This window comes from Giraffa tippelskirchi, chromosome 3 (genome assembly GCF_054371585.1).
Source record: "Giraffa tippelskirchi isolate mGirTip1 chromosome 3, T2T-mGirTip1v1.2.pri, whole genome shotgun sequence".
Classification (NCBI taxonomy): Eukaryota; Metazoa; Chordata; class Mammalia; order Artiodactyla; family Giraffidae; genus Giraffa; species Giraffa tippelskirchi.
This window is the reverse complement of record NC_137277.1, coordinates 132,509,063-132,533,738: the sequence shown is the minus strand read 5'-3', so window position 1 is coordinate 132,533,738 and position 24,676 is coordinate 132,509,063. Positions and strand designations below refer to the sequence as shown.

At 49.7% G+C, this 24,676-nt stretch overlaps 1 protein-coding gene across 4 annotated transcripts in view; it reads right to left on the bottom strand.

Annotated features, from left to right (window-relative positions):
* GLI2 (GLI family zinc finger 2) overlaps nucleotides 1-24,676 on the bottom strand; it is a 256,391-nt gene that overhangs the window by 49,355 nt on the left and 182,360 nt on the right. For all 4 annotated transcript variants that reach the window (XM_081576000.1, XM_081576002.1, XM_081576003.1 and 1 more), the window contains one exon: nucleotides 14,047-14,152. In XM_081576000.1, coding sequence (XP_081432126.1) covers nucleotides 14,047-14,152 — 106 coding nt within the window. The remainder of the gene's footprint in view (nucleotides 1-14,046; nucleotides 14,153-24,676) is intronic.

Below are 24,676 nucleotides of genomic sequence, written 5' to 3'. Positions count from 1 at the left end.
AGAAAACAAACTTATGGTTACTGAAGGGGAAGGGTTGGAAGAAGTCTCAGCCAGGACTTCACACCCAGAACACAGGGCAAGTGGCTGTCAACCTGAGTGATATGTGCTGAACCAGGAATGTTTGGTCAACCCTGACATTCCCTGGGTCCACTCTGAACCCCCTCCCCCCACACACAGATCTAAGCCAAGTGCCTGAGCGTCATGTGGTCCCAGTAATGACAAGCTGTTAGGAAAAGACAACCCCCTAGCTACTTCCCCCAACCTAACCTAAAGTTCACTTTGGTGCCTTCACAAAATCACCATGCTGGACTATGTACAACAACCAAGGCATGGAGGCAACCTAAGGGTTCATCAACAGAGGAATGGATAAAGAAGATGTGGTACACACACACACACACACACACACACACACACACACACACACACACACACACACACACACACACACACACACACACACAGGAATATTACTCAGCCATTAAAAGGGATGAAATAATATCATCTGCAGCCACATGAATGTTACCATACTAAGTGAAGTAAGCCAGACACTGACAAATATCATATGATACCACTTATATGTGAACTCTAAAAAATAATACAATAGGAACAGGCACACAGACTTAGAAAACAAACTTATGGTTATCAAAGGGGAAGGGTTGGGAGGGATAAATTAGGAGTTTGGGATTAACACACTACTATATATAAAATCGGAGAAGGCAGTGGCACCCCACTCCAGTACTCTTGCCTGGGAAACCCCATGGACAGAGGAGCCTGGTAGGCTGCAGCCCATGGGGTATCGAAGAGTCGGACACGACTGAGCGACTTCACTTTCATTTTTCACTTTCATGCACTGGAGGAGGAAATGGCAACCCACTCCAGTATTCTTGTCTGGAGAATCCCAGGGACGGAGGAGCCTGGTGGGCTGCCGTCTATGGGGTCGCACAGAGTCGGACACGACTGACCCGACTTAGCAGCAGCAGCAGCATATATAAAACAGATAAACAATAAAGTCCTATTGTATAGCACAGGGAACTATATTTAATGTGTTGTAATAACCTATATAATGTAAAATAATCTGAAAAAGAATATATATAACTGAACAACTTTGCTCTATACTTGAAACTAACACAATATTGTAAATCAACTATTCGTCAATAAAAAAAAAAATCACCTTGCTGGGACCTCTGGGATTAGGGAGGGAGTGTGGACACTGTAGCCTGCAAACAGTACACAAGGTGCTAGAGCCAAAAGAGGGGTGGGAAGGAAAGGTTTCATTCACTCTTCTGGGGTAATCTGAGAAGGCTTCCTGTAGGAGGTGGCATCTGAGTTGGGCCTCAACTCTCACAGGGGAATGGAAAGGAGTCAGTGAGTGGTACAGGCTTGGTGTTCTGTGATAGAATAGTTGGAAAAAAAGGTGGGTCAAATAGGGAAACAGCTAGCAGAGACCAGGGGCTGAAGCTCAGACCAGACAGCTGGGTTGTGAGAGAGCATGTGGGGAAACGTATGAAGGAAGGGTCGGTAAGCTGTGCCAGGTTATAACAGGAATGTCCCTTCACCCAGACGTTCCATTATAGGAGCAGAGAGATCAGGCACAGACTGGGAGAAGATATTTGCAGCACAGGTAACCAACCACAAAATGAATAGCCTTAATATATAAAAAGCTTAGTGAAATGAGTAGGAAGAAGACAACTCCATAGACTAAAGGGCAAAAGAACTGAACAGGCATTTCGTGAGAAGGAAACATTATTGGCAAATAAACATATTTGAAAGGATGAATTCAGCTTCATTAGCGACAAAGGAAATGGAAAAATCGAATCACAGGAGATGCCATTTTGGCAAAAATTAAAATGTAGATGACATCACCCTGGGAACAAGGATGTGGGACAGGCTGAGTCCTTGAACCTCGCTGGTGGGTGTGGCTCGGCAAAAAGTCTGGCAACATCTAGGAGGGTTAACACGTGAATACCCTGTGACTTAGCAATTTCATTCTCAGACATACATTTATTCTAAAGAACGGGCAGTACTTGAGCCCCGGGGATCAGTGCTAGAGCATTCACTGCAATGATGTTCAAGATAGCAAAAGCACAGATGCATCTCAGGTGCCTGTCAGGCCAGATTGCTTCAGAGCAGTGAGAATTCACAAATTAAGAGCACATGAACCAATGGGATGCCTTTCTGGAACATTCTGTGACCTGTGAAATCAGGTTTCCCAAGAATCCATCTGCAACGATTCTATTTATATAAAGCATACAGAGCAAAACCAAACAATGTATTATTAGGAGAGTCAGACACCAGGTCTCAATGGACATAAATTTGAGCAAACTTTGGGAGATATGGAAGACAGAGGAGCCTGGCATGCTGCAGTCCATGGGGTTGCAGAGTCGGATGCGACTCAGTGACTGAACAGCAGACACCACGTAGAACTGTTACAGATGCAGGAAGGTGATAACTCCAAGAGACATGGAGCTCCAAGGAGGACTCTTGAGGGGCACACGGGGTCCCAAGGGTGCCAGCACATCCCCCATCCTTGGGCAGGGCAGGGAACCAATGGTCACTGTTACTCTTAACATCATAACCATGCTTCTGCTATTTTCCTGTACGTCTTCAAAGTAGTAAGACCAAATTTTAAAAAAGGTGGCTGGGTGGAAGCTGGCTGAGTGGATGGAAGTTCTGGATTGGTGAGTGGAGAGACCACAGGGCTGTCATGGAGAATCTGTGTGGGCTGCTGAAAGGTCCAGCGGTTGTCTCCGGGGTCGCTCGGTGGGCTCATCTTGGCCACTCCATCTATCTGCTGCCCAGTTCCCTCCTAGCCAGCCTCAGTTTACCCTAACCCTAACCCTGCTCTGTAACAGACAGACATTTGTGTACACACACAATCCTTCAGACACTTTGCTCACCCTGTGAGACCCACATGCTCCACCAGGCCTAGCTGAGCACCAGCTCTCAGCTGTCACTCCCTACGCAGGGCAGACCCATAATAAAGAAATCACTGTGTTCGGCTGACAAAGAACAGATTTCTCGCTAAGTAAACACCGATGTTTGGGTAGGGAAATTAGGTTATAAAATTGCGCCTACAAAGGAGGCCATACAGATGGATTTGGTTAAGACCTAGCCACACAAACAACCGGGGTTAATTCAATCACTCACCCTTTATCACATTTTCTTTTCGTCAGAGCAGAAGGATGGGAAGGTTATCAGCGTTTTCAAACATCCAAACCCACAAAGCAGAAAAAACAAGAGGGGAGTATCAAGGAGGCTTTTTTCCCTAGCAAACTGATCACTTGTTGACTTGTGCAGGCTACGCTGGGTGGGGGACGGGGAGGTGATGGATTCCATCCACGTGTTTTGGGAGGCAACTGAATTAGCTCCCCCCTACAAGGTACCTTGGGGCTTCCCTGGTAGCTCAGCTGATCAAGAATCTGCCTGCAAAGCAGGAGACCCCGGTTCGATTCCTGGGTCAGGAAGATCCCTTGGAGAAGGGATAGGCTACCCACTCCAGTATTCTTGGGCTTCCCTGATGGCTCAGTCAGTAAACAATCTGCCTGCAATGTGGGAGACCTGGGTTTGACCCCTGGGTTGGAAAGATCCCCTGGAGGAGGGCATGGCAACCCACTCCAGTATTCTTGCCTAGAGAATCCCTATGGACAGACTAGCCTGATGGGCTGCAGTCTATGGGGTCACAAAGAGTCGAACATGACTGAGCAACTAAGCACAGCACAAGGTACCCGAGGTGTGGGACAGCTCTGGGTATGTGGATCCTGCTTCTGTAAGACAAGTCACCCTTGGCTGAGCACAGCTGAGTAGAACCTTCCAGAAAGTCATGGCTTTATGGGGATGGTCCCATCACAGGGCAAATGCAGGGGGCTGAAAGGGGAGCTATGGGTGGGAGTGAGACACTCGGTCTCAAGGTTGGGAGAGGGGCTTTGTTAGGCTTCCCTGGAGTCTGGGTTTAGGTAAGGAGAAAAGGCCTGGGTGGAAGGTGGGCTATATAGAGGGGATCTCCTCTCCAGTGAGAATTCTTTGACTCTGGGCTGGGCCAGCCAAAGGGGTGTGTGGAATTTCCTTTCCTGGCTGTCTGTCAAAACTAGATGGATAATCCCAAATAGTTTAGATAAGACATCTTGTCTTCTTAGAGGTGGGTGTGCTGCCAGTTTTTACCAAGCTTCCGAATGCATTAGTATGTGCTTTGAAAAGGGCCTGGGAGTCAAGGCCCCCCAACAGGACAAGGGCAACTCCAGAAAGGCTGTGGAGCTCCCCCACACCCTGGCAGGCTGGGGCCAGGGGTAGTGCGGGCAGAGACAAGCCCCTGATAAATGCTGATAAATGCTTTCCACTTCTGGCTTCCTGGTGCTCTGGGTTCCCTGCTTCCCCCACCACCCCACCCAAGCACACCACCCTCCCAGGCCTCCCTCCCCCTCCCAGGCCAGGAGCTACCTGTGGGTACCAAGATTGCATCTCCTTGGGCCGCATCCCTCATGCCTGGTGCAAGGCTAGCACATTGAAGGCAGTAGGTGAGTGTCATCAAATGAACAAGTGCTGAGAAATTCCCCACTGAGGGAAGCAACAACTAAACGCTGCTTTGCTTGGGCAGGACAGGTTAAGTTCACTTGTCAGGAGTGCATCTCCTGGAAGGGGAAGACGAAAGAACGAGCTCCCACAGTGCCAGATACACTTCTTCTCCATGGGTCCTGGAGTATATCACTGATGCAGCAATGCTGGCTGCAGTAATGAAGGCTTGGAGAGCAGCTGCAATAGGACTCAGGGGCAGCTCACTGCTCACAAATTCCCTCAACAGATATGGACTAAGGCTGGCAGGAGTGACCCTGAGTGATCACACTTGGGACACAGATAAATCCAGCAAGAAAGAATTAAGCTCAATAAATGGATGCAGGGTTAGATCTCACTTTCTGGCTGAGTGATCTTGGGAAGCCCTTAAATTCTGGAAACCTCAAATTTTTGGCTCTGTGAATGGGGAAGAATTATCATGCAACTCACAGGGCATTTGAGAGGACTGGACAGAACATCATCTGCCCACCACCCAGCAGAGTGCCTGGAACAAAACATGGGTTTCCTTCTGGGGTCAACAGGAGAGTGAAAAGAGCAAGCCATTAACCAGCAACCATCAGGTACCAGGACCTGTTCTCTGTGTTTCACACTACTCACTCACCTAATTCTCACAAGCACCCCATGAAGGGGATTGTGTTGTCTTTATTTTAGAGATGGGGAAATCGAGGCTCTAGAGGTTACACAGCCAGCCCAAGGATGTAAAGGGTACATAGATGGCATAGGATTTGAACTCTGGCCTCACGCTGTACTGCCTACACCCTGGGTGTGTAGGATGGGAACAGCCCAAGACGATGGGGGCCCAGTGGGTCAGGAGAGAAATGAGAAAGATCACTTTTTCACCCGGCAGGACATTTTCCCTGGGGGAACTCCTCCCCATGCCAGCTCTGCACACCCTTCCCTGCTGTAGACCCACCTCATTTCTGCACATCAAGATTTGCTTCACTCTTGGGGCCCCTCCTGCCCTCAGCTGACCACATGGCTCTCCGCAAAGTCCAGAGTCAGGCAACAACTCCTCTGCGAGGGCCGGCATTCAACAAAGATCAAAGAGCGGGCTGCCTTATCAGACACGCTCCTCATTAAACTTTTACAGGCAGATTCCATTATAAATGAGCTGTCTGTCCCATGCCGCTAAGCACGTTCCTGGAGCTGGGGATCTGAAGCTCTGTAAGTGTGAGAGACTTCCACAGCGGGGTTGGGGCAAAGAGGAGCCCTCTAGAGTCAAACTGTCCGGGTTCCAGTCCTTGCTGTGCTACTTACTAGGTGAATGTCCCTGGGGACAGCAGCCAACATTGTCATGCCTCAGTTTCCCCCATGTATCCAGCAGGTGTGAAGATGCTCAAGTGGTGCTGATGAGGGTTTGTGATGGTTTAGTCGCTAAGTCGTGTCCGACTCTTGCGACCCCATGGATTGTAGCCCCGCCAGGCTCCTCTGTCCATGGGATTCTCCAGGCAAGAATACTGGAATAGGTTGCCATTTTCTTCTCCAGGGGAATCTTCTCGACCCAGGAATCAAACCCAGGGCTGCCGCATTGCAGGCAGATGCTTTACTGACTGAGCTACATAGATGACATAATCCAGAGGGCCGGACATAGGCTGCTGTGACTGTATCTCAGTTAGTCTGAGCCCAGCATCCTGCTGCCCAGAGAGAGGACAGGACCTGCCTCGAGGGCTCTTTAAGGGCCACACCCATCCCCGGGAGGCAAGGCTCCACACGGACCTGTCACTCAACTCTCAGACAGCCAAGGGAGGAGGGGGAGCTACCCTACAAACTGCCTTGTCCCTGGGGTTTCTAGGTTCCACGTTCACCTGCTGGGCAGTTCCTCTGAAGAAGTGGTCAGCCTTGAGGCTTTTAAGAAGCACTCCCTGGAGAAGGAAGGGCAGTGTAGACTGACAGGGAGGAAGACAAGGCCCTTCCCTGGTGGGCAACCCTGGGCCCACCCAGCATCTTGGCTCAGGAGCCAGGCGGACATGCCCTTCAGAAGTCTCTTCCCCTGTTCCATGGCAGTCAACAGAAGCATGCATGATTGCTGAGGGCAGAGAATGCCCTTCTTGAAACACAAAGCCTGTTCCTGTCTGAATGTGAACCTGGCGTTTGGGCCAAGAATCAAAAAAATTTCCACATATCTTTCTGCTCCCCTCGGTGGCTGGCTGAGAACAGAGCTGTCAGAGGCCCAGGACAACGCAGGTCAGCTGCGAGCAAGGCCAGCTGTGTGTTTATCAATCTAGGAGCGTGGCATCTTGATGGAACACTGACTTTGGAAAATGCCATCTTCAGATCCACCCAGACCTGACAGTTCATGAGGTCAGCCAGCAACAGCCAAGAAACTACTTTCTTGAGGGAAGTGGGGATGACCATCTGTATTCATGTGCAGTCACCAGGATGAGGTAGGGTTCAGACACCCTGAATGGCTCTCAGGGGGGTGCTGGGCAACTGGCACACGTGACAAAGTGTCCAGAGGATGGTGGAAGGTGGAAGCCCTCACACCCACCAGCTGGTATTCCTGTTCTTTCCTGATAGGACCTGGGTCAGCATGTGGCCTTTCCATGAACTGATGGCTAAGCCCCAGAGCCACTTGTCTCTAGCAACAACCCCACCCTACCCCCTGCTCCTTCTCTGTGCAGGGTGGCCTTGGCTGTGACTGCTGGAGTTTCTCCATCAATTACAGCTCAGGATCATCTGATGCAGGGGAGCAATTAGTGGTGGTCCGGAGTCCAGGCAGGTACTGGGGTCACAGATGTCAGAGGTCAGATATGGAGCCCGGTGAGTGGAAAGTGGAGGGGACTGTCCTCCCTACGGTTGAGATGCTGTGTCTGTCCCCTTTCCTCCCCTCCCTCTTGTCCCCATATGCACATCTCCTTCTGCAGGCTGAGAATATGAAGAGATTCAGGTCATCCTGTGGGCTTCTGTGAGAAGGTGATGAGAAGGAAGCAGGGGATGTTTAACACCCATATCGCAGAGTTGTTAGCACAGAGGGAAAAGGCCTAAATGCTTGCTAGCTCTATGGCTCTGGACAACCAACACACAGCTCTGGGCCTGCTTTCCTGGGCAACAGATAAACAGGATGGCCTGTGGGTGCCTACAAACAACCAGACTCCCAGGCCTCACCTTAGCATGAAAGAGTCTGAGCCTCTGGGGTCACTGTTTAGGAATGTGCATCTTTAAGAAACATCCTAGTTCAGATTTACAGCCAAGTTTGAGAACTGTTCCATGAGCTGGTCTCTCTAGCCCTTCCGGGCTGTAAGCAGCTGGAACTGGTCCTCTATGAAGCCCCAGGGCAGGGCTGAGATGGCAAGGACCCTGCAAGCAGCGTGGCAAGTTGAGGATCCACCCAGCCTCCTGCACCAGGAACTATGAGCTTCTGCCCTTCCTGCAAGCATTTGAGTGAATATGGGCCCAAGGCAGTCCCCACTCCCACACACACCGAGAAGGTGGGGGCTCCAACTGAGGGCCCCGCTGTGTCCCACCTCAGCCTTGGTTCTCCACGTGACCTGCTGAGCCTAGTTCCAAGGGGCAGGGGTGGAGGAGATCCACAGAGCTCCTGTTCCCTGCTAGCAGTCACCAGGTGGTGGACAGACTGCAGGACCTTCTCTTCTGCCCTTGAGAACGGACTCTCGGAGACTCACGAGCCGATCCCCATGGTAGGGTGGGAGTGTCACAGGAGAAACACATCTGACCATCAAACCCACCCTCCCGTCCATTTGTCTCCCTATCACCCATGGTTTACACCGGTGACAGGTGCTGCATCAGCAGTCCTGACCATTTACTCTTCAGGAACCATCTAAGCATTCGTAAGCTGTGCAAGGCCTGTGGTGAGTTTGCACCTCCAGGGGACTGGAAGGTGGCTCTGGAGAGAGCTGGGTGTTGGGGTGGCTGACTATGAGGAAGCTGTCCAGTTGGGTGGTGCTGGGTGGGTTTCACACTCTGTCCCCACTGCCTGGTCCTCCCACGTGTAGCTGCTTGCTTGGGGAGGTGTGCGGCCAGCCCTGGCAGGTCTCCTCCTTTGTCTGACCACAGTGATTGCTGTAGCCCATCTCCTTCCTATGGTCTCCCGCTTCTTCTGCCCATCCTCTAGCAGCTCCTACAATTACCTTGAAAATGAATCAGACCTCTCCCTCCTGCTCCTGGTCACCAAAAGGAGAAAGTCCAAATTCCTCAACTGGGGAGGGTGGGGGGTGGTGGGAGAAGACTCCTCCTCCCTCCATCCTCAGCGGTATCTCTTCAGCCTCATTTCCCACCTCCCCATGGTACAGCCCTCAGACAGCATCCCCTTCCAAGGTCACGTCATGGCCTACCTCTGCCACAATGAACCCCTCTCTAATCGGCCAACAGAAATAACAACAGCAATCACAATGCATCCACTGCAAGCTTCCACATTGTTCCAAATACGCTATTTGTATTATCCCATTTAATTTTTCAAATAACTCACTAAATGGGATAGGTACTATTATCGTGCACTTTTATAGATGAGAAAACAGGTTTATCCATTCAGATTGGTTAGATGGTTACCTCTCAAAGCTGGTGTGTTTAGTCCTGGGGTTCAAGCCCAGGTAGCAGGGTGAGGGGCCAGGGGTGGGGTGCTCTTCCTGGAGCCACGCCCACCACGGCCAAGAGAGCCAGTGGGCAGCGGCCTTGGGTGCCAGCAGCTGCAGAGGTTCTGAAGGTGGGACAAGAGATGACACTGCATCTCATTTGCTGCATTTGGCAACGATGAGGAGGAGGGACTACAGCAGGGGCTTGGTGGATGGAGTGCTCCATCAGGATCAGACCACAGTGATCACAGAAGTCACATCCAGGGGGCCCATTTTTTCTTCTAGGCTTTATCCTGTTTCCCACCTGGGGCACCCACTTTGAGGGATGAAGGGGTGGGCTTCCCAGGGCCCAAGGCTAGCCCTGAACACTCGCTGTATTCCTCCTGTGGCCTGGGCGGAAGGAACCAGGATAGTGTGGAGCCGCTGGGAGCCCACCTTAGCAGAAAGTGGGCTTTGGGGGTCAGGTGGGCTCCTCAACCATTGAGGGGAAGCAAGCAGGCCTACCTTGCATGGATGACATGTGAAAATCAGTGCACCTCTCTGAACCTCAGTGTCTGCATCCATAGGATGCAAATTATAACCTCATTTCATAGGCAATCAGGAAGCTCAACTAATACAGCCCAATCAGGCTCCAGCACAGAGCTTGGCCCCAGCAGGCCCTGCACAAATGGTTGACACCCTTTACTGTCTTCTACTGGGTGATGCCAGGCTTCACCACTGAAACTTCGTGATCACAAACGAGCTGAATAGTGACACCCAGAGATGTCTGTGTCCTAATCCTTGGAACCTGTGAATGACACCTTCTGTGGGAAAGGGAGCTTTGCAGATGTACTTGAGTTAAGGTTCCTGAGACCGGAAGATGATCCTGGATTTCACACTAAAAGCATCACTGGCATCCTTCTAAGAGAGGCAGAGGAAGAAAACTACTGCAGATGAGAAAGAAGGCAATGTGAGAAAAGAAGCAGGGGACATAAAGGCAACGTGGTGAGAGGCAGGGATCATGGGCATGCAGGCAGCCTCCAGAAGCTAGAAAACTCAAGGAAATGGATTCTCTCCTGGAGCTGGAAGGTTCCAGAAGGAAACCAGCCCTGCTAACACCTTGGTTTTAGGCCCAGAAGACTTACTTCTCCTTACTGGCCAGGTGAGAAGCAGGCCCAGGAAGGGGACATGACCTGTGTCCAGCCCTGACCTAGGGGATGACAAAGTCTGGATAAGGCTCAGGGACCACCTCTCAACCACAGCTCTCCATTAAGCCAGGAACTAACAGTACCAAGGGCCCCCTGATTCAGTGACAAGTTCCTGCCTGCAGACAGAGCATCTCAAACCTGTAATGTGTGTTAAACACAAATGGTGGGCCCACCCTAGAGCCTCTGACTCAGCAGGTCTGGGCCTGGGCCTGAGACTCTGCATTCCTAGCAGGCTTATGCTCCTGGTCCAGAGGTTTGGGGAACCACTGAATTCGGGGGCAGTGTCCTACTAAAGGGCTATGTGAGCTTCCAAGAAGGAATTGTGTGGACACATGCAGGGGAGCTGTGGTCAAACACATGCTCCCAAGGGAAAAGCCGGTGTCTGGCCGAGGGCCCTAATTAGGTTTCTAACTCTTTCACTCTCTAAGTCAGGGGGTGGGGCCCTAATGATGAATTACTTAGCCCCTCTGTGCTGCCTCAGTTCCTTCATCTGTAAAATGGGGCTGACACGAGACGCACACCTTATAGGGTTAAGAGGATTAAGTAAGATGAACACATGAAGTGTTTACAGGCAGAGCTTGTCCAAAGGTCAGAGTTACTTTGAGAAATGGCAGCTCTTAATAGTGAGGTGTTCTTATATCTCTGTCACTGTCCCTAGGTGTATGGGGCCATGGGTGCCTGGATGTTCCCCAGCAGAGTGACACATGTATGCCTGCCTGCATGCTACCCCAGGGAGCTCTCAGCCTTGCCCTGGTCTCTGACCAGCACGGGGCCTCTTGCCAGAACTTCGTTGTAGGCCTGCCAAGTCCAGGATCTGTGTCACGGAATCAGCCAAACAGTTTCCAAGAACAGAAAAACTGCCATTTCAACCCCTCCTGAAAAGGGATTCAGCTCCCCTGATACTCAGAGAATTCTTAGCTGCCACCAGCTGAGCAACTCTGCAGTGATCCACCAGCTCTAATAGGACACACCTTCCAGAAGCTGCCTGAGCTGTGGGCAGAGGGCTGAAACGGCCCCACCACCCACCAGGGGGATACAAGCCTGCCCACAGCAGGTCCTAGTCAAGCAAGCACCAGCTGCAGGCACCGAGGTAAAACGCAAAGATCCAAACATGTCACAGGGAACAACCTGAAGGGACTCCCAATGGGCAAACCTGGAACAATTTGAACAACAAAATGAATAGTGATAGCAATAGAGTATAACTCTTGGAAGAACACAAATATCCACACATTGATTTGATATAAAGAGTGATCAAATAAATAGAGAAATGGGGGAGAAGAGACAGGTCTTCCTTACAGTAGAATTTCAATCGATAAATGTGGAAAGAATCACAGAAATAGAAAATCACCATTTGGCAAATAATAGTAGTTACTGTTTTTGGCAAGAATCATCAGTGGATGTTTAAGTGAGTGGCTGAAAATATTATGAGAAATAGGAATTTACTTGCAATTACAAAGAGACCAGCTTTAAAGTGGAGAAACCCAGCACACCTCACTGTAAGCAAATAATCAAAGTTAGGATTTCCAGGGATGAGAAGTTTGGCTGTCATGGGCCCTGGACATGATGTTCTAGGATGGGAGAGCACCACTTCCATGGCAGTATCTCCGCAATGCATCATCGGAATTTATCAGGAGGCAACATCAGGAAAGCACAAATTGAGCACATTCTATACATTAAGTGGCCTTTCCTCTTCAAGTGTCAAGGTCGTATGTAAACTGGTACAGCCACTATGAAGAATAGTAGTGAAGATTCCTCAAAAAACTGAAAACAGAGTTGACACATGATCTAGCAATCCAGGGTACGTATGTCCTGGGTACATACCCGGACGAAATTCAAATATAAAAAGATACATGCACTCCTATATTCATAGCAGTGCTGTTCACAACAGCCAAGACATGGAAGTAACCTAAGTGGCCACTGGCAAATGAATGGATACAGATGTGGTACATGTATACAATGGTATATAACTCAGTCATAAAAAAGAATGAAATAATGCCATCTGCAGCAACATGGATGCACCTAGAGATTATCACACCAAGTGAAGTAAGTCAGAAAGAGAAAGACAAATAGCATGATATTGCTTGTATGAGGGATCTAAAATATTACATTTCTATGAAACAGACACAGGCTCACAGTTATAGAGAACAGAGAGAGAGGACAGAGAAGGGAAGGACTGGAAGTTTGGGATTAGCAGATGCACACTATTACATATAGCTGGACAAACAACAAGGTCCCACTGTATAACACAGGGGACTATATTCAGTTGATAAACCATAATGGAAAAAGAAAAAAAATGTGTCAAGGTCATGAAAGGCAAAAGAGACTGAGCCATGTCCTGGGGTAAAGATGACTAAGGAGTTATGACAACTAAATGTAAGGGCTGAATCCTGAACAGAGGAAAAAAGGATATCCACAGGCAACTGATGAAATTTAGATAAGATTTATGAGTTAGTTAATAACACCGAACCAGTCTTTTGTTATGTAAGATATGAATGTCTGAGGAACAGGGTGAGGATATACAGGAAATCTTTGTACATTTTCTCAACTTATTTTTAAATGTCTGAGATTATTCCAGAGTACAAAATATCTTTAAAAAGCAAACAGAAGTCCCAGATTTGCTCCGTCTGGGGTGAGCAGTGAGGGGTGGAGTCACCTGCCCCCTGCTCAGGCATAGAGTTTTGAATATAGAGAGGACTCAGCAAGTTTTGACTGACTTTATTCCAGTGGGAGCTAGGAGAGGTGGCAGGGTCTGTCTTCAGCAGGTGGAAGGTGTGGAGAGGGTTCTCTGCTCAGCAAACATTGACTGTGAACTTATTATACACGTGTCAGCCATCATCAAAGCAGGAATCAGAGCAAAGCCCAGAGTCCACTGGAGGCAGTGTAAAAACAGCTCATTCCGGTGATACAGGGTGGTGGGAATCCAGGGGAAGGCCCCCACTCAGGGTGGGTTTCCCAGAGAAGGTGGTTCCTGAGCCAACAGGGGTCTGGAGAAGGGACCATTCCAGGCAGCTGGACAGCAGGGGCTGAGACCCAGGTACATGGGGGCTGGAACCATAAATGGCAGCTTGGCATGGAATGGGAGATGTCTGGTAAAAAGGCACAGCAGAGATATAGGAGGTGGGGCAGAGGATTTAGTCTCTTTTCTGGAAGCAAAAGGGACACGGTAGCAAGGGCTCAGGTCTTGGAGTCATTAAAACCAAGAAAAGAGACATTGGCTATGGGCTCTGAGCCCAAGGGTGGGAGTGAAGAAGGACAGGAGCAAGAATAAAGACAGACACGCAGGGGATGAGCTCCTTCACTGGCAAGGGGTGGGGGGTGGCGGCGGGTGGTGGTGGTCTCAAAGCAAGGAGCAGGAGAGGCCCCAAAGTATAACTTTGAACTTGTCCTTATCAGTAGGGAGACTATAATTCACTGTCTGAACTGGGATACTTGAGGGCATGAAAGGGGAGTGCTCTGAATGATTATGTGGGAACAACATCTATCCAGAGTCACTGTACTTATATGGGGACTTTGGCCTGCAGAATGTCCCCGCTGCCTGGATGGGGAAGAGTCTCAGGGCGCTGATGGACACAAGGGGCCCCCCTGCAACCTTGGAAGTGATGATGTGGGAGGTGGGTGCATTTCCTTCTCAGGAAACGCAAGGAGAGCTGGGGTTCACAGGACAGCCCCCCTTCACACGGGGTCAGTGCTTGCCTCGGTGACACAGGTGGACAACGTCCATTGGGGAGCAGAGAGACTGAGGCGGGGCAGCGGCTGGAACTTACCCGTGCACGCCGGGGACAGAGTGAGGCTCGTAATGGTACCGGCCCTCCTGGTGTCGCATGTCAATCGGGAAGGGGGCGTGGAATGGTGGCAGGAGATGCGGCGGCACTGCGGAGGGGAGAGAGAAACAGGACTTCAGAAACTTTTCCCCTCCCTCGAAAAGCAATTTTCAAAGGGCTTTAAAGCTCGATGAATTTCAGAGCAAGAACGGTCAGGACAGGGGGGCTCCAGGGTGCCCAGCTATCACACACCCACGAAGGGGGATGAATAAATAATCAAAGTCAGCCCGAGAACCCTACATCTTTCACATAAAAGATCCCCAACCGCGCTCTTGACAAAGACAAGCAGCTAAGCGCTCTTTGAACTTGGGGAGATGACAGACTTGGCCGCAAATCAGGGCTGACAGCGCCCACAGGCTTCTGCGCATCCAGGCCTTGGCTGGATGTGGCTCCGGCAGCTCCAGGTCACGGTATCCGGGCTCTCAGGCACCCAGGCGTAGGTATTTACCTAGAACCGGCTGCGGAGGCAGGACCGCTCCCGGCTGCGGCCAGCCTCCGTCAGGCCAATCCCACCGAGCCGCCCGCCCCGTCCTGTTGGCAGCCACAGTGGACACCTCTGTGGGTCTGTTAATTCTCCAGCTCTTAATATTAATTACAGACCCCAAGTGCTCTGGCCCCCAGGATGCCAACGCCAACACGTGAGACCTGGCTTCCAGAGTGCGTCAGCCTCCTGTCTGCACTTGGCCTGCCCTCCACAAATCATCATGATAATTGTAGGATGCTCTTTGCTTATTAAAAAAAGAAAATTCCTGGGTACCCTGGAGGCAAACATAATTATAGGCCTTAAGAAAACAAGGCTCTTTAAAAAGTAGTGAGACTGGGAAAGGGCTAAGATTTCTCAGTCAGCTCTCACTCAGTCTGAGAGCCATGGGCCAAAGAGGATGAGTGTTGAGTCTAAATTACTCAAGAGTTTAAAGAAGTCAGGTGGGTTTGTTTTCCATGCGCACAGGTCAGCTGACTGTCAGACCTGAGGTGATAAATGCACACAAATAATGCTGTGGGTTTTGTCCAAGCAGATCCTAGTACTGGAAGCACCACGAAATCTTTTCTGATTGTGGTAAAATACATGCAACAGAAAATTTATCATGTTAACCATCTATAAGCGTACAATTGAGTGTGCTACCACCATGCATCACCAGAATTCTTTCCATCGTCTCGGACTGAAACTTTCTCCCCATTAAACACCAGCTCCCCCTCCCCCAGGCAATCACCATTCTCCTCTAGGGACCTCCTATGAGCGGAATCACAGTGTCTCTTGTCTTGTGATTGGCTGACTTCACTTAGCATAATGTCCCCAAGGTTTATCCACTACGGCATGCGCCCAAATTTCCTTTTTTTAAAAAACATATTTTACTGAAGTAGAGTTGACTTGAAATTGTGTTCATTTCTGCTATATAACAAAGTGACTCAGTTATACATATATATATTCTTTTTCATATTCTTTCCCATGAAGGTTTATCACAAGGTACGGAATGCTGCTGCTGCTGCTGCTGCTGCTGCTGCTGCTGCTAAGTCGCTTCAGTCGCGTCCGACTCTGTGCGACCCCATAGACGGCAGCCCACCAGGCTCCGCCGTCCCTGGGATTCTCCAGGCAAAGGTATGGAATACAGCTCCCTATACTGTACAGTAGGACCTTGTTGTTTATTCATTCTCTATGTACTAGTTTGCACCTACTCATGTCAAACTCCCAATCTATCCTTCCCCTCCCTCCCTCCCCGTTGGCAACCACAAATCTGTTCTGTACTTCTATGAGTCTATTTCTGTTTTGTAAATAGGTTCGTTTGTATTAATTTTTTTAGATTCCACATACAAATGATATCATCTGGTATTCGTCTTTCTCTAATTTACTTCACTTAGTATAACAGTCTCTAGGTCCATCCATGTTGTTGCAAATGGCATGATTTCATTCTTCTTAATGGCTGAGTAAGATAACTTCCTTTTTTAAAGCTGGTTAATATTCATTGCACAGATATACCACCACAGGTGGATTATGCATTCATTCGCTGATGGACACTTGGGTTCATTGCTTATGAATTCTTAAGAAGAGTAAACTTTTCTCCTGACATTTAACCTTAACTTTTATGTATTCAATTGTATCTTCCTAATTCTACAGTCCTGACACCCTCCACGGGGACTGGGGATAAAGAAAGCAAATCCTCTCACCCTGATTGAATCAATTTGCCAAACCCAGACTCTACACATCTTGGGCTCCAAGGAAACATGATGCCGGCACACTGCCCCATCCCTGTGGTTGGGTGCTCCCTTCTGGGGCTGGTGACTGCGGAAACGACCACCCTCTTCTCCCATTGCGCCCATGTCCTCTGAGGAGGTGGGGCTGGGCGTACAGCTGTGACTCTGAAAACAGTGACAGGAAGACTGGACAGCCTCTGGGAGTCAGAGACCCGGAGACCAGCTGCTGCTCACCAACTGCCTGGTTTGGGGCAAGCTCCGTTACTTCTCTGCATCTCTCTGTGTCCAATCCGAACATAAGTAACAGTAACTGCCCGTACAGCTGCCATGAAGATAAAATGCTCCTGCTGAGAGGTGCTTGTGCACATAAAAGCACCCTGTCTGTTACTACTGATGATGACAATTATCACTAATGTTCAGAGCTCCACGGCCCATAATCAAACCATGTTGCTGTTGTTCAGTTGCCAAGCCGTGTCTGACTCTTTGCGACCCCAAGGACTGCAGCACGCCAGGCTTCTCTGTCCTCCACTATCTCCTGGAGTTTGCACAAGTTCAAGTCCACTGAGTTGGTGACACTACCTAACCATCTCATCTTCTGCTGCCCCTTCTTCTTTTGCCTTCCATCTTTCCCAGCATTAGGGTCTTTGCCAGTGAGTCGGCACTTTGTATCAGGTGGCCAAAGTATTGGAGCTTCAGCTTCGGCATCAGCCCTTCCAATGAATATTCAGCGTTGCAATGAATATTCCCCTTCATGGACCACAGTCTTGTCATGGCAAAGGGGCTCGTGAAACTCAATGAAGCTATGAGCTATGCCTTGTATGACAGACAGGTCACAGCGAAGAGTTCTGACAAAATGTGGTCCACTGGAGAAGGGAATGCAAACCACTCCAGTATTCTTGCCATGAGAACCCCATGAATGGTATAAAAAGGCAATCAAACCATGACTACACCATTTACTGGCCATGGGGTGTGGGACAAGTCTCCCTCTGCTCACTGCAGACCCTGGGGAGGGCGGAAGCGTAGAAGGCTGGTGCTGGTCTGCTTACAGCCTGGGAGGTAGAGTGGGCTTCTCTGAACCCCAGGGGAGTCAGCAGAGAAGCAGTGCTCACCTTCCCAAACTTGCAGGAAAGGGCCTTTATGATGTTTTTTTTTAATTTTCTTAAAATGCAGCCAGGTAGACCAGATTACAGTATTTGCTAATAAAATAAACATGGTTTGTTTTTGTCTATTTCTGACCGTTTCCCTGCATATTCAAAAGGCTCCCCAAGGCAGCCAGGGTAGGTGTCACTGTGCCCATTTCATAGATAAGGAAATGGAGACCAAGGCTGATTTCAGCTCAAAGTTATGGAACTGAAAGATGATAGAGCCAGGAGGGGAATCCAAGGCCCAGGACAGCTGGGCATTGGCTTTTCCCTCTGCCCAGTTCCTACGAACACTCGGAGGCAGTCCCTGGGTCTAAGAGTGATCCTGGGATCTTTCTGTCCCCACCTTGTGATGCGTGATATTTAACAAACGCTCACACAGTCCCAGACTCTGCTCTCAGTGCTTTGCAAACATCAGTTCCTGGGTCTTCACTGAAAGCCCAGGCTGTATTTGTCCTGGAATTCCTATTCTTTCCACTGACTAACCTCCCAGCACCTTGGGGTGCTCCTTTCCCCTGGATCTTGCACCTGCCAAGGTTGAAGGGGGTCCCCTGATGCCAGGAGAGCCCAGACCTTCCTCTCCACCTCACCAGCTAGCAGTGCTCTTCTGAGGATTCATTCAACTTCATCAGGTCTAAAGAGCTGTGAAACCTCCAGGAATGAAGTGCTCATGGTAGCTGACCAGGCAAAATGAAACGGAGGTGGCACCAAGGTGACCCAGCTGCACAAGACCAGGCTCTGTGTGTGTGCGCACGCATGCGTGCACAAGGTGGAGAAGGGGCCTGGGGCTTCCCAGCAGAGGCATAAGAGACAGCCACCCACAGGGTCCTGCTGCAGCTGGGGTTGCTCCCTCCTTTCTGCCAGGTCCTGGAGTGCAGGCTGTGGAGGTTTCCAGTGAAAGCAGCTTCCTCTTTCTCAAGTCAGGGCCACCAGGCATGAACTCCCCACAGCCCTGTGGCCCCCTGCGCAGCTGACACCCATGGAAGTAGCAGGCAGCAGGGGCTCTGGCCACACCCCTGCATCTACAGCCTCACCCCCTTGGGATCCTCAGGACAAGCCTGGGAATGCATATCAGAAGTTCTTCTAGTCAGGGTGGGGAGGTGTTGGGTCGGCCAGCTGCTGAGCGTGGCAAGCCCCACCAGGGTCAGGAGGGAATGGGCCCAGATGCTCATTCTTAGTGACATCAGTGGCCTCATGCAGCTTTGCTTACAGTGTCTTGCTTAGTTTGACCATCAACCCTGTCCTTATCTCCATTTTTCAGGAAAAAAAAACATCAAAGCTCAGAGTGGTGTGTCTCCATTCTAGGAGACCAACTAGTTTGACTGCTAGTTTCACGGAATCTCCCCACTCAACCCCATGTACTTTGCCAGAGACCTCAGCACAAAGCCGATCATCAGCCATAGGGCCTCTGAGCGCTCACTTCCGATCCAGCAGCTCCCAGGATGGACAGCGGGCCTCCCATCACCCAGCAGAGAGCAAGGAGTACAACCTGGGACCTGCTGTCCAGGCCCCTCTGCCCACCCTCAGAGAACCACCCAGGCCATTCATATCAGGGGGCTATTTCTGGGCAGTCGTCACCATAGGAACAGCCATTCATTCATTCATTCATTCAGCTTGTATCAAGGGCTGGCTCTGTCAAAGCCCGGCTCCAGGTCTGGGAGGTGTGTGTCACCGAGCCACCTACACTGCTGCCACCACAAAGCTGTAGAGCTTCCTGGGAGAGGAGACAGGCAGAGAGCAAACCAGAAATACACTGATGACATCATGCCAGGGGTGATGAAGCTAAGAAGGAAACCCAGCTGGGCAGGGGAACATAGGGGTCTCAGATGACATGAGGGAGGAAGTCAGGGCTCTCAGGGAAGATGGTGGGCCTGCAAGGGGCATGGCCATTGCAAAGGCCTGGTGGGTGGGTGGTGGGTGGGGAGAAGAGCTTGGTGGTCTCAGCACCTGGCCACCTGGGTTGGAGCAGAGGGACAGAGCTGGGAGAGACAGAAGAGGTCCTATAAGCCCGGATGGGCCCTGGAAAGGACTTGGGGGTTCTTTTCTGGCAGATTTAGGTTTCCTGGGGTACTGAGCAGGGAGTCATATGCTCTGATGAAATTTTTCAGAAGGCCACGTGATAGAGACAGGCCACACGGGGCTGGGCATGCTTCGGCCAGGAACCACAGATTGATTCTGTCACTAGGCAGCCCTGGGACACTGGGAACATTAAGTCCCCAGTCTGGGTCTCATGTTATCCTTCTGTACAATGGGGATTGATGAATTTCAAGCTCCTTTCTACAGGAACAATCCTGCTGTGTGAAGGGTCACCTGCACCCCCAAGGAAGAGCCATGCTTGTACCAGCAGGTGACTCACCAAGACTTCAGAAGGGATACGGGCAGGGGGAGGGGCGGGGGGGTGTGGGTGCTGGGTGCAGGCTCTGCACCTGCATCTTTCATCTTTATGGTCCTCTGTGTACAACTCACTGACCTAATGGCCCTGCCCAATCCACTCAGCCCTCAGCCCTGGGCCCTGGCATCTGAGCCCACCTATACATTTGCCTCTGGGATCAGCTTTGCTGTGCACATAGACTGAGGATAAAGCTTGACACTGGCTCATCTGAGGACTCAGGATCCTCACAGACTAGCATGGACCACTGCTGGCCCCACGCCCCTGATGGAAACATTCAGACTGGAATGCTGTGCCCAGGGCCCCTCTGTCAGGCAGAGAAGGAGGGAACCCCACTTTGGACCTTCTGCGAGAGAGCACACCACCCAGAGGCCGTCAGCAGCATCCAAGGAACTTACAAAAATGAGCGCAAAGAACAAGGCAGCCTTCCAGAAACATACTGAATGGGACCCATCCACACATTGTTTTCATTGTGAGGTCTTTTTTTAAGCTAAAAAAAAAAATTCAAACTAAATCATGTCCTTCTGGCATGAGCAGGGAACACACACACACATACACACACCATATGCCATTTCAAAGAAATGGCTCTCTTTTCAAGTTTCTGAGGAAGAAACTCTAAGATGGAAATTTTCTATGGATTGCCCTGCCCCCTCTGAAAAAAAAAAGCACATTTGTTTTTGATCCTCATAGAAAGAGCAACAGTTTGGGAAACTGATGATGGTGGTGTGATGGTTTTTTTTTTTTTAACCCCAGGATTTTTTTTGCACTAAGGTTTAAACGCTAAATGCTCCTTGGCTGGTAGTCCCAGGGGTGAGGGCACGTTTGTGTCAGCAGTGTCCTTGGTATAAGGATCTGGCTTTGTGAGTGAGCAGGGCCTGGAAAGGGCCAAGGGGACCTTCTTCCCCTGGAAGCCCAGCTCTAGTTAGTGCTAATGACTCTGGTGGGTTACTGCCTAAGAGGATGGGACGGTGGGTGTGGGGTGTCAGCAGAGGATTCAGACAAAGAATCAGGAAAACTGGGTCATGGAAACATGACCAGGAAGCCAGGTCAGCAGCTGGAGGAATTCTCCTTGGATGAAGTCATGTGTTGCTACAATGGGGAAGCGCTGCCCCGAGGATTGGGCTCAGAGACATAGTAGGAGGGGTCAGCCAGGGGGAAGCAGCCATCTCCCGGGAGAGACCAGGCGTGTTGGGGACACCCCAGCCCTCTGGGCAGTCTAATTCCTAGAGATCAGCATGCTGTCCAGTTATGTGGTCATTCCCATCAAGACAGCAGCAAGGAATGAGCTCAGATCACATGGGCTCCAGGCCTGGGACCAGGGAAGAAAGGGGCTTCTGAAAGAAGAGCTGTCTAGCCCTGGCACTGATCGAGGGAAGGTGCAGACAGCAGCCTCTGGAAAGAGGTTTGGTCCTGGCCTGACACAGGGCTGAATTACAATGAGGCACAAATGCATCTCAGCTCAGCCTGTGGGACTGGGCAGAGGGACATGATCTCAGAGTGGCCAGGGCTCGATCCCATCCCTCTCAGGAGGCTGACCATGCTCTGGGGTGACTGTGCAGAAAGCCAGCGCTGGGGCCATGTCAGGGGGGACTTTGTTGGAATGTGGTACTCTCTGAGAAGCTGAGATGGAGGCATGGCTCTGGAGGCCAGGAAAGGGGCCCCCATTATTTCTGCCTGGGATTCCCCATTCATGACCAATATATCATGTTTCTTTCCTTTTATAATTCCTTGCATCTTAAAAAACATCCAGTGCAATTATTTCACTCTTCTTAGAAGTAAACAGATCATGGGAAAGTCATAAATTCCCACTAATGTGAAAATTCACAGATGACTTATCAGGTCACTTCCCCATCATGGAAGGAACCAGGCAGCAAGTGACACCTGTATCTCTGGAGAAGGAAGGGGCTAGTATAGAGGAGAAAAAAAATGGCAGATGAGGAGGCCCGAAGTCAAGCATAGTGAGCTTGACAGCTCAACTGACATCTGCCTTGCTCCTGAGTCAAATGAGAGTCCTAAGGGGTGACCTGTTCCTGTGGTCTGAGGAGCTCAGGGTAGGAATAGGAAGCACGCAGGCCCCAGACAAAGCTGGATGTGAACCCCAGTTTTGTCATTTGCTAGCAAGTGATATCTTTTAAGATTTTAAATAGCTCAGATGGAATTCCATCGCCTCCACAAGCTTTGTTCATAGTGATATTTCCTAAGATCCCCTTGAGTTCACACTGCATAATGGCTGACTCGAGTTGAGTGACCACACCACTGTAGTTATCAGGGTCATTAAGACAATTTTTGCACCACAGCATTGTTCATCGGCTATACCACAATACAAAATAAAAAGTTTAAAGTTAAAAAAAAAAAAAAAAACCTTCAAGCTAGGCTTCACCTGTACTTACTGAGAAACTCCAGACGTATAAGCTGAATTTAGAAAAGGCAGAGGAACCAGAGATCAAATTGCCAACATTTGTTGGATCATGGAAAAAGCAAGGGAATTCCAGAAAAACATCTATTTTTGCTTTGTTGACTACATGAAAGCCTTTGACTGTATAGATCACAACAAACTGTGGAAAATTCTTAAAGAGATGGGTATACCAGACCACCTTACCAGTCTCCTGACAAACCTGTATATTGGTCAAGAAGCAACAGATAGAACATTACATGGAACAACTGACTGGCTCAAAACTGGGAAAGGAGTACAACAAGGCTGTGTATTGTCACCCTGTTTATTTAACTTAAAACGCAGAGTACATCATGCAAAATGCTGGGCTGGATGAAGCACAAGCTGGAATCAAGATTGCTAGGAGAAATATCAACAACTTTAGTTATGCAGATGATACCACTCTAATGGCAGAAAGTAAAGAGGAACTAAAGAGCCTCTTGATGAGGGTGAAAGAGGAGAAGTAAAAAGCTGGCTTAAAACTCAACATTCAAAAAACTACAATCATGGCATCCAGTCCCATCACTTCATGGCAAATAGAGGGGGAAAAAGTGACAGTTTATTTCCTTGGGCTCCAAAATCACTGCGGACAGTGACTGCAGCCAGGAAATTAAAAGATGCTTGCTCCTTGGAAGAAAGGCTATGACAAAGCTAGACAGAGTATTAAAAAGCAGAGATGTTACTTTGCTGACAAAAGTGTGTATCATCAAAGCTATGGTTTTTCCAGTAGTCATATTCGTATATGAGAGTTGGACCATAAAGAAAGCTGAGTGCCAAAGTCCTGATACTTTCAAACTGTGGTGCTGGAGAAGATTCTTGAGAGTCTCTTGGACATCAAAGAGATTAAACCAGTTAATCCTAAAGGAAATCAAGCCTGAATATTCATTGGAGGGATTGATGCTGAAGCTGAAGCTCCAATATTTTGGCCACCTGACTCAAAAAGTTGACTTATTGGGAAAGACCCTGATGCCAGGAAAGATTAAAAGCAAATGGAGAAGGGGACAGCAGAGGATGAGATGGTTAGATAGCATCGCCAACTTTTTTTCAATGCTTTTTTGAAATGAATTTGAGCAAAGCATTGGACATAGCGGAAGACAGAGGAGTCTGGCACACTGCAGTCCAAGGGGTCGCAAAGAATCAGACACGACTTAGTGACTGAACAACAACAAAACCAAGTGACAAGGGCTGTGAGCTTCAGTCTTCATCTGTAAAACGTGATGGCACACACCCAACTTGTGTAGCCAATGACCACATCCGCACAGACCAGGAGCTCAGTAACTGGCAGCCCCCTCTCTGCTCACCGTGCATCTCAGGAGAGGTGAACAAGAGCCACATGGGGACCTTTTCACCAATCCATGGCATAAGGGACCCCAAGATGCATCTCACTGATCTCAGATGCACCACCCACCACCGAATGTGCCCTCGTCAGGAACTGCCACTTTACACAGTGGGGACAGGTGGAAATGATGGGTCACAGTGCTTTAGGGCACTGTGGGAAGATGAAATCTTCTATGATTTTATCCCTGCTGAAGTCACCCCCATTCCCACACAGCTCACTGCAGGAAGCTCAGGTTGGCTGCTCCAACTCTAGCGGTCCTCACTGCTCCTTCCCTAGAATCTGTGATGTGCTGCCCAAGATGAAACAAATACGGGAGGGGATTTGCAGGTGGCCTGAGACTTCCAATGAACATCATTGTGAATTTTGTTCAAATGGCAGCTTTTGATAAAAGTGTACCCATCTCTTCCTCGCTTCCCTGGTGGCTCAGACAGTAAAGAGTCTGCCTGCAATCCAGGAGACCCAGGTTTGATCCTTGGGTCAGGAAGGTCCTCTGGAGAAGGAAATGGCAACCCTCTCCAGTATTCTTGTCTGGAAAATCCCATGGACGAAGCAGCCTAGTGGGCTACAGTCTGTGGGGTTGCAAGAGTCGGACATGACTGAGCCGTCCCGTGTGCTGGAGGGCAGTGGCTCAGAGGATGGATCCCTTTTATGATTCAACTTCCTGACATCAAACCCTGCTCTTCCTTCCAAGAAGCAAGGAGGGATCGATGGCATGAACAAGTGAACCTCTGGGGAGGACTCTCAACAGAGAAGAAAATCACTCTTCTCCATTCCACCCCGAATGCCCAACTTGGTCAATTAAATTGTTTAACTCTTCAGGGAATGAGAACGTGAGAACACTTGGCAAAAGGAAAAGGACTGATCATGTAGGGATGGGATGGCGATTGGTGCCTTTATATTTTGTGCCCCCCCGATGAACCCGCAAGGTCCACCAGCCCTCAAGTGGCTGCTGGACACCAGATGGTGGCCTGAGCACCTAAGTTCGACGTTTCCGCCATTGAAGCTGGGCTTGTCTCGAATCCCACAACCCCTCCCATCTCTGTGGAAGCCTCAGGCCCACGCCTTCCCAGAAGATACCAGGA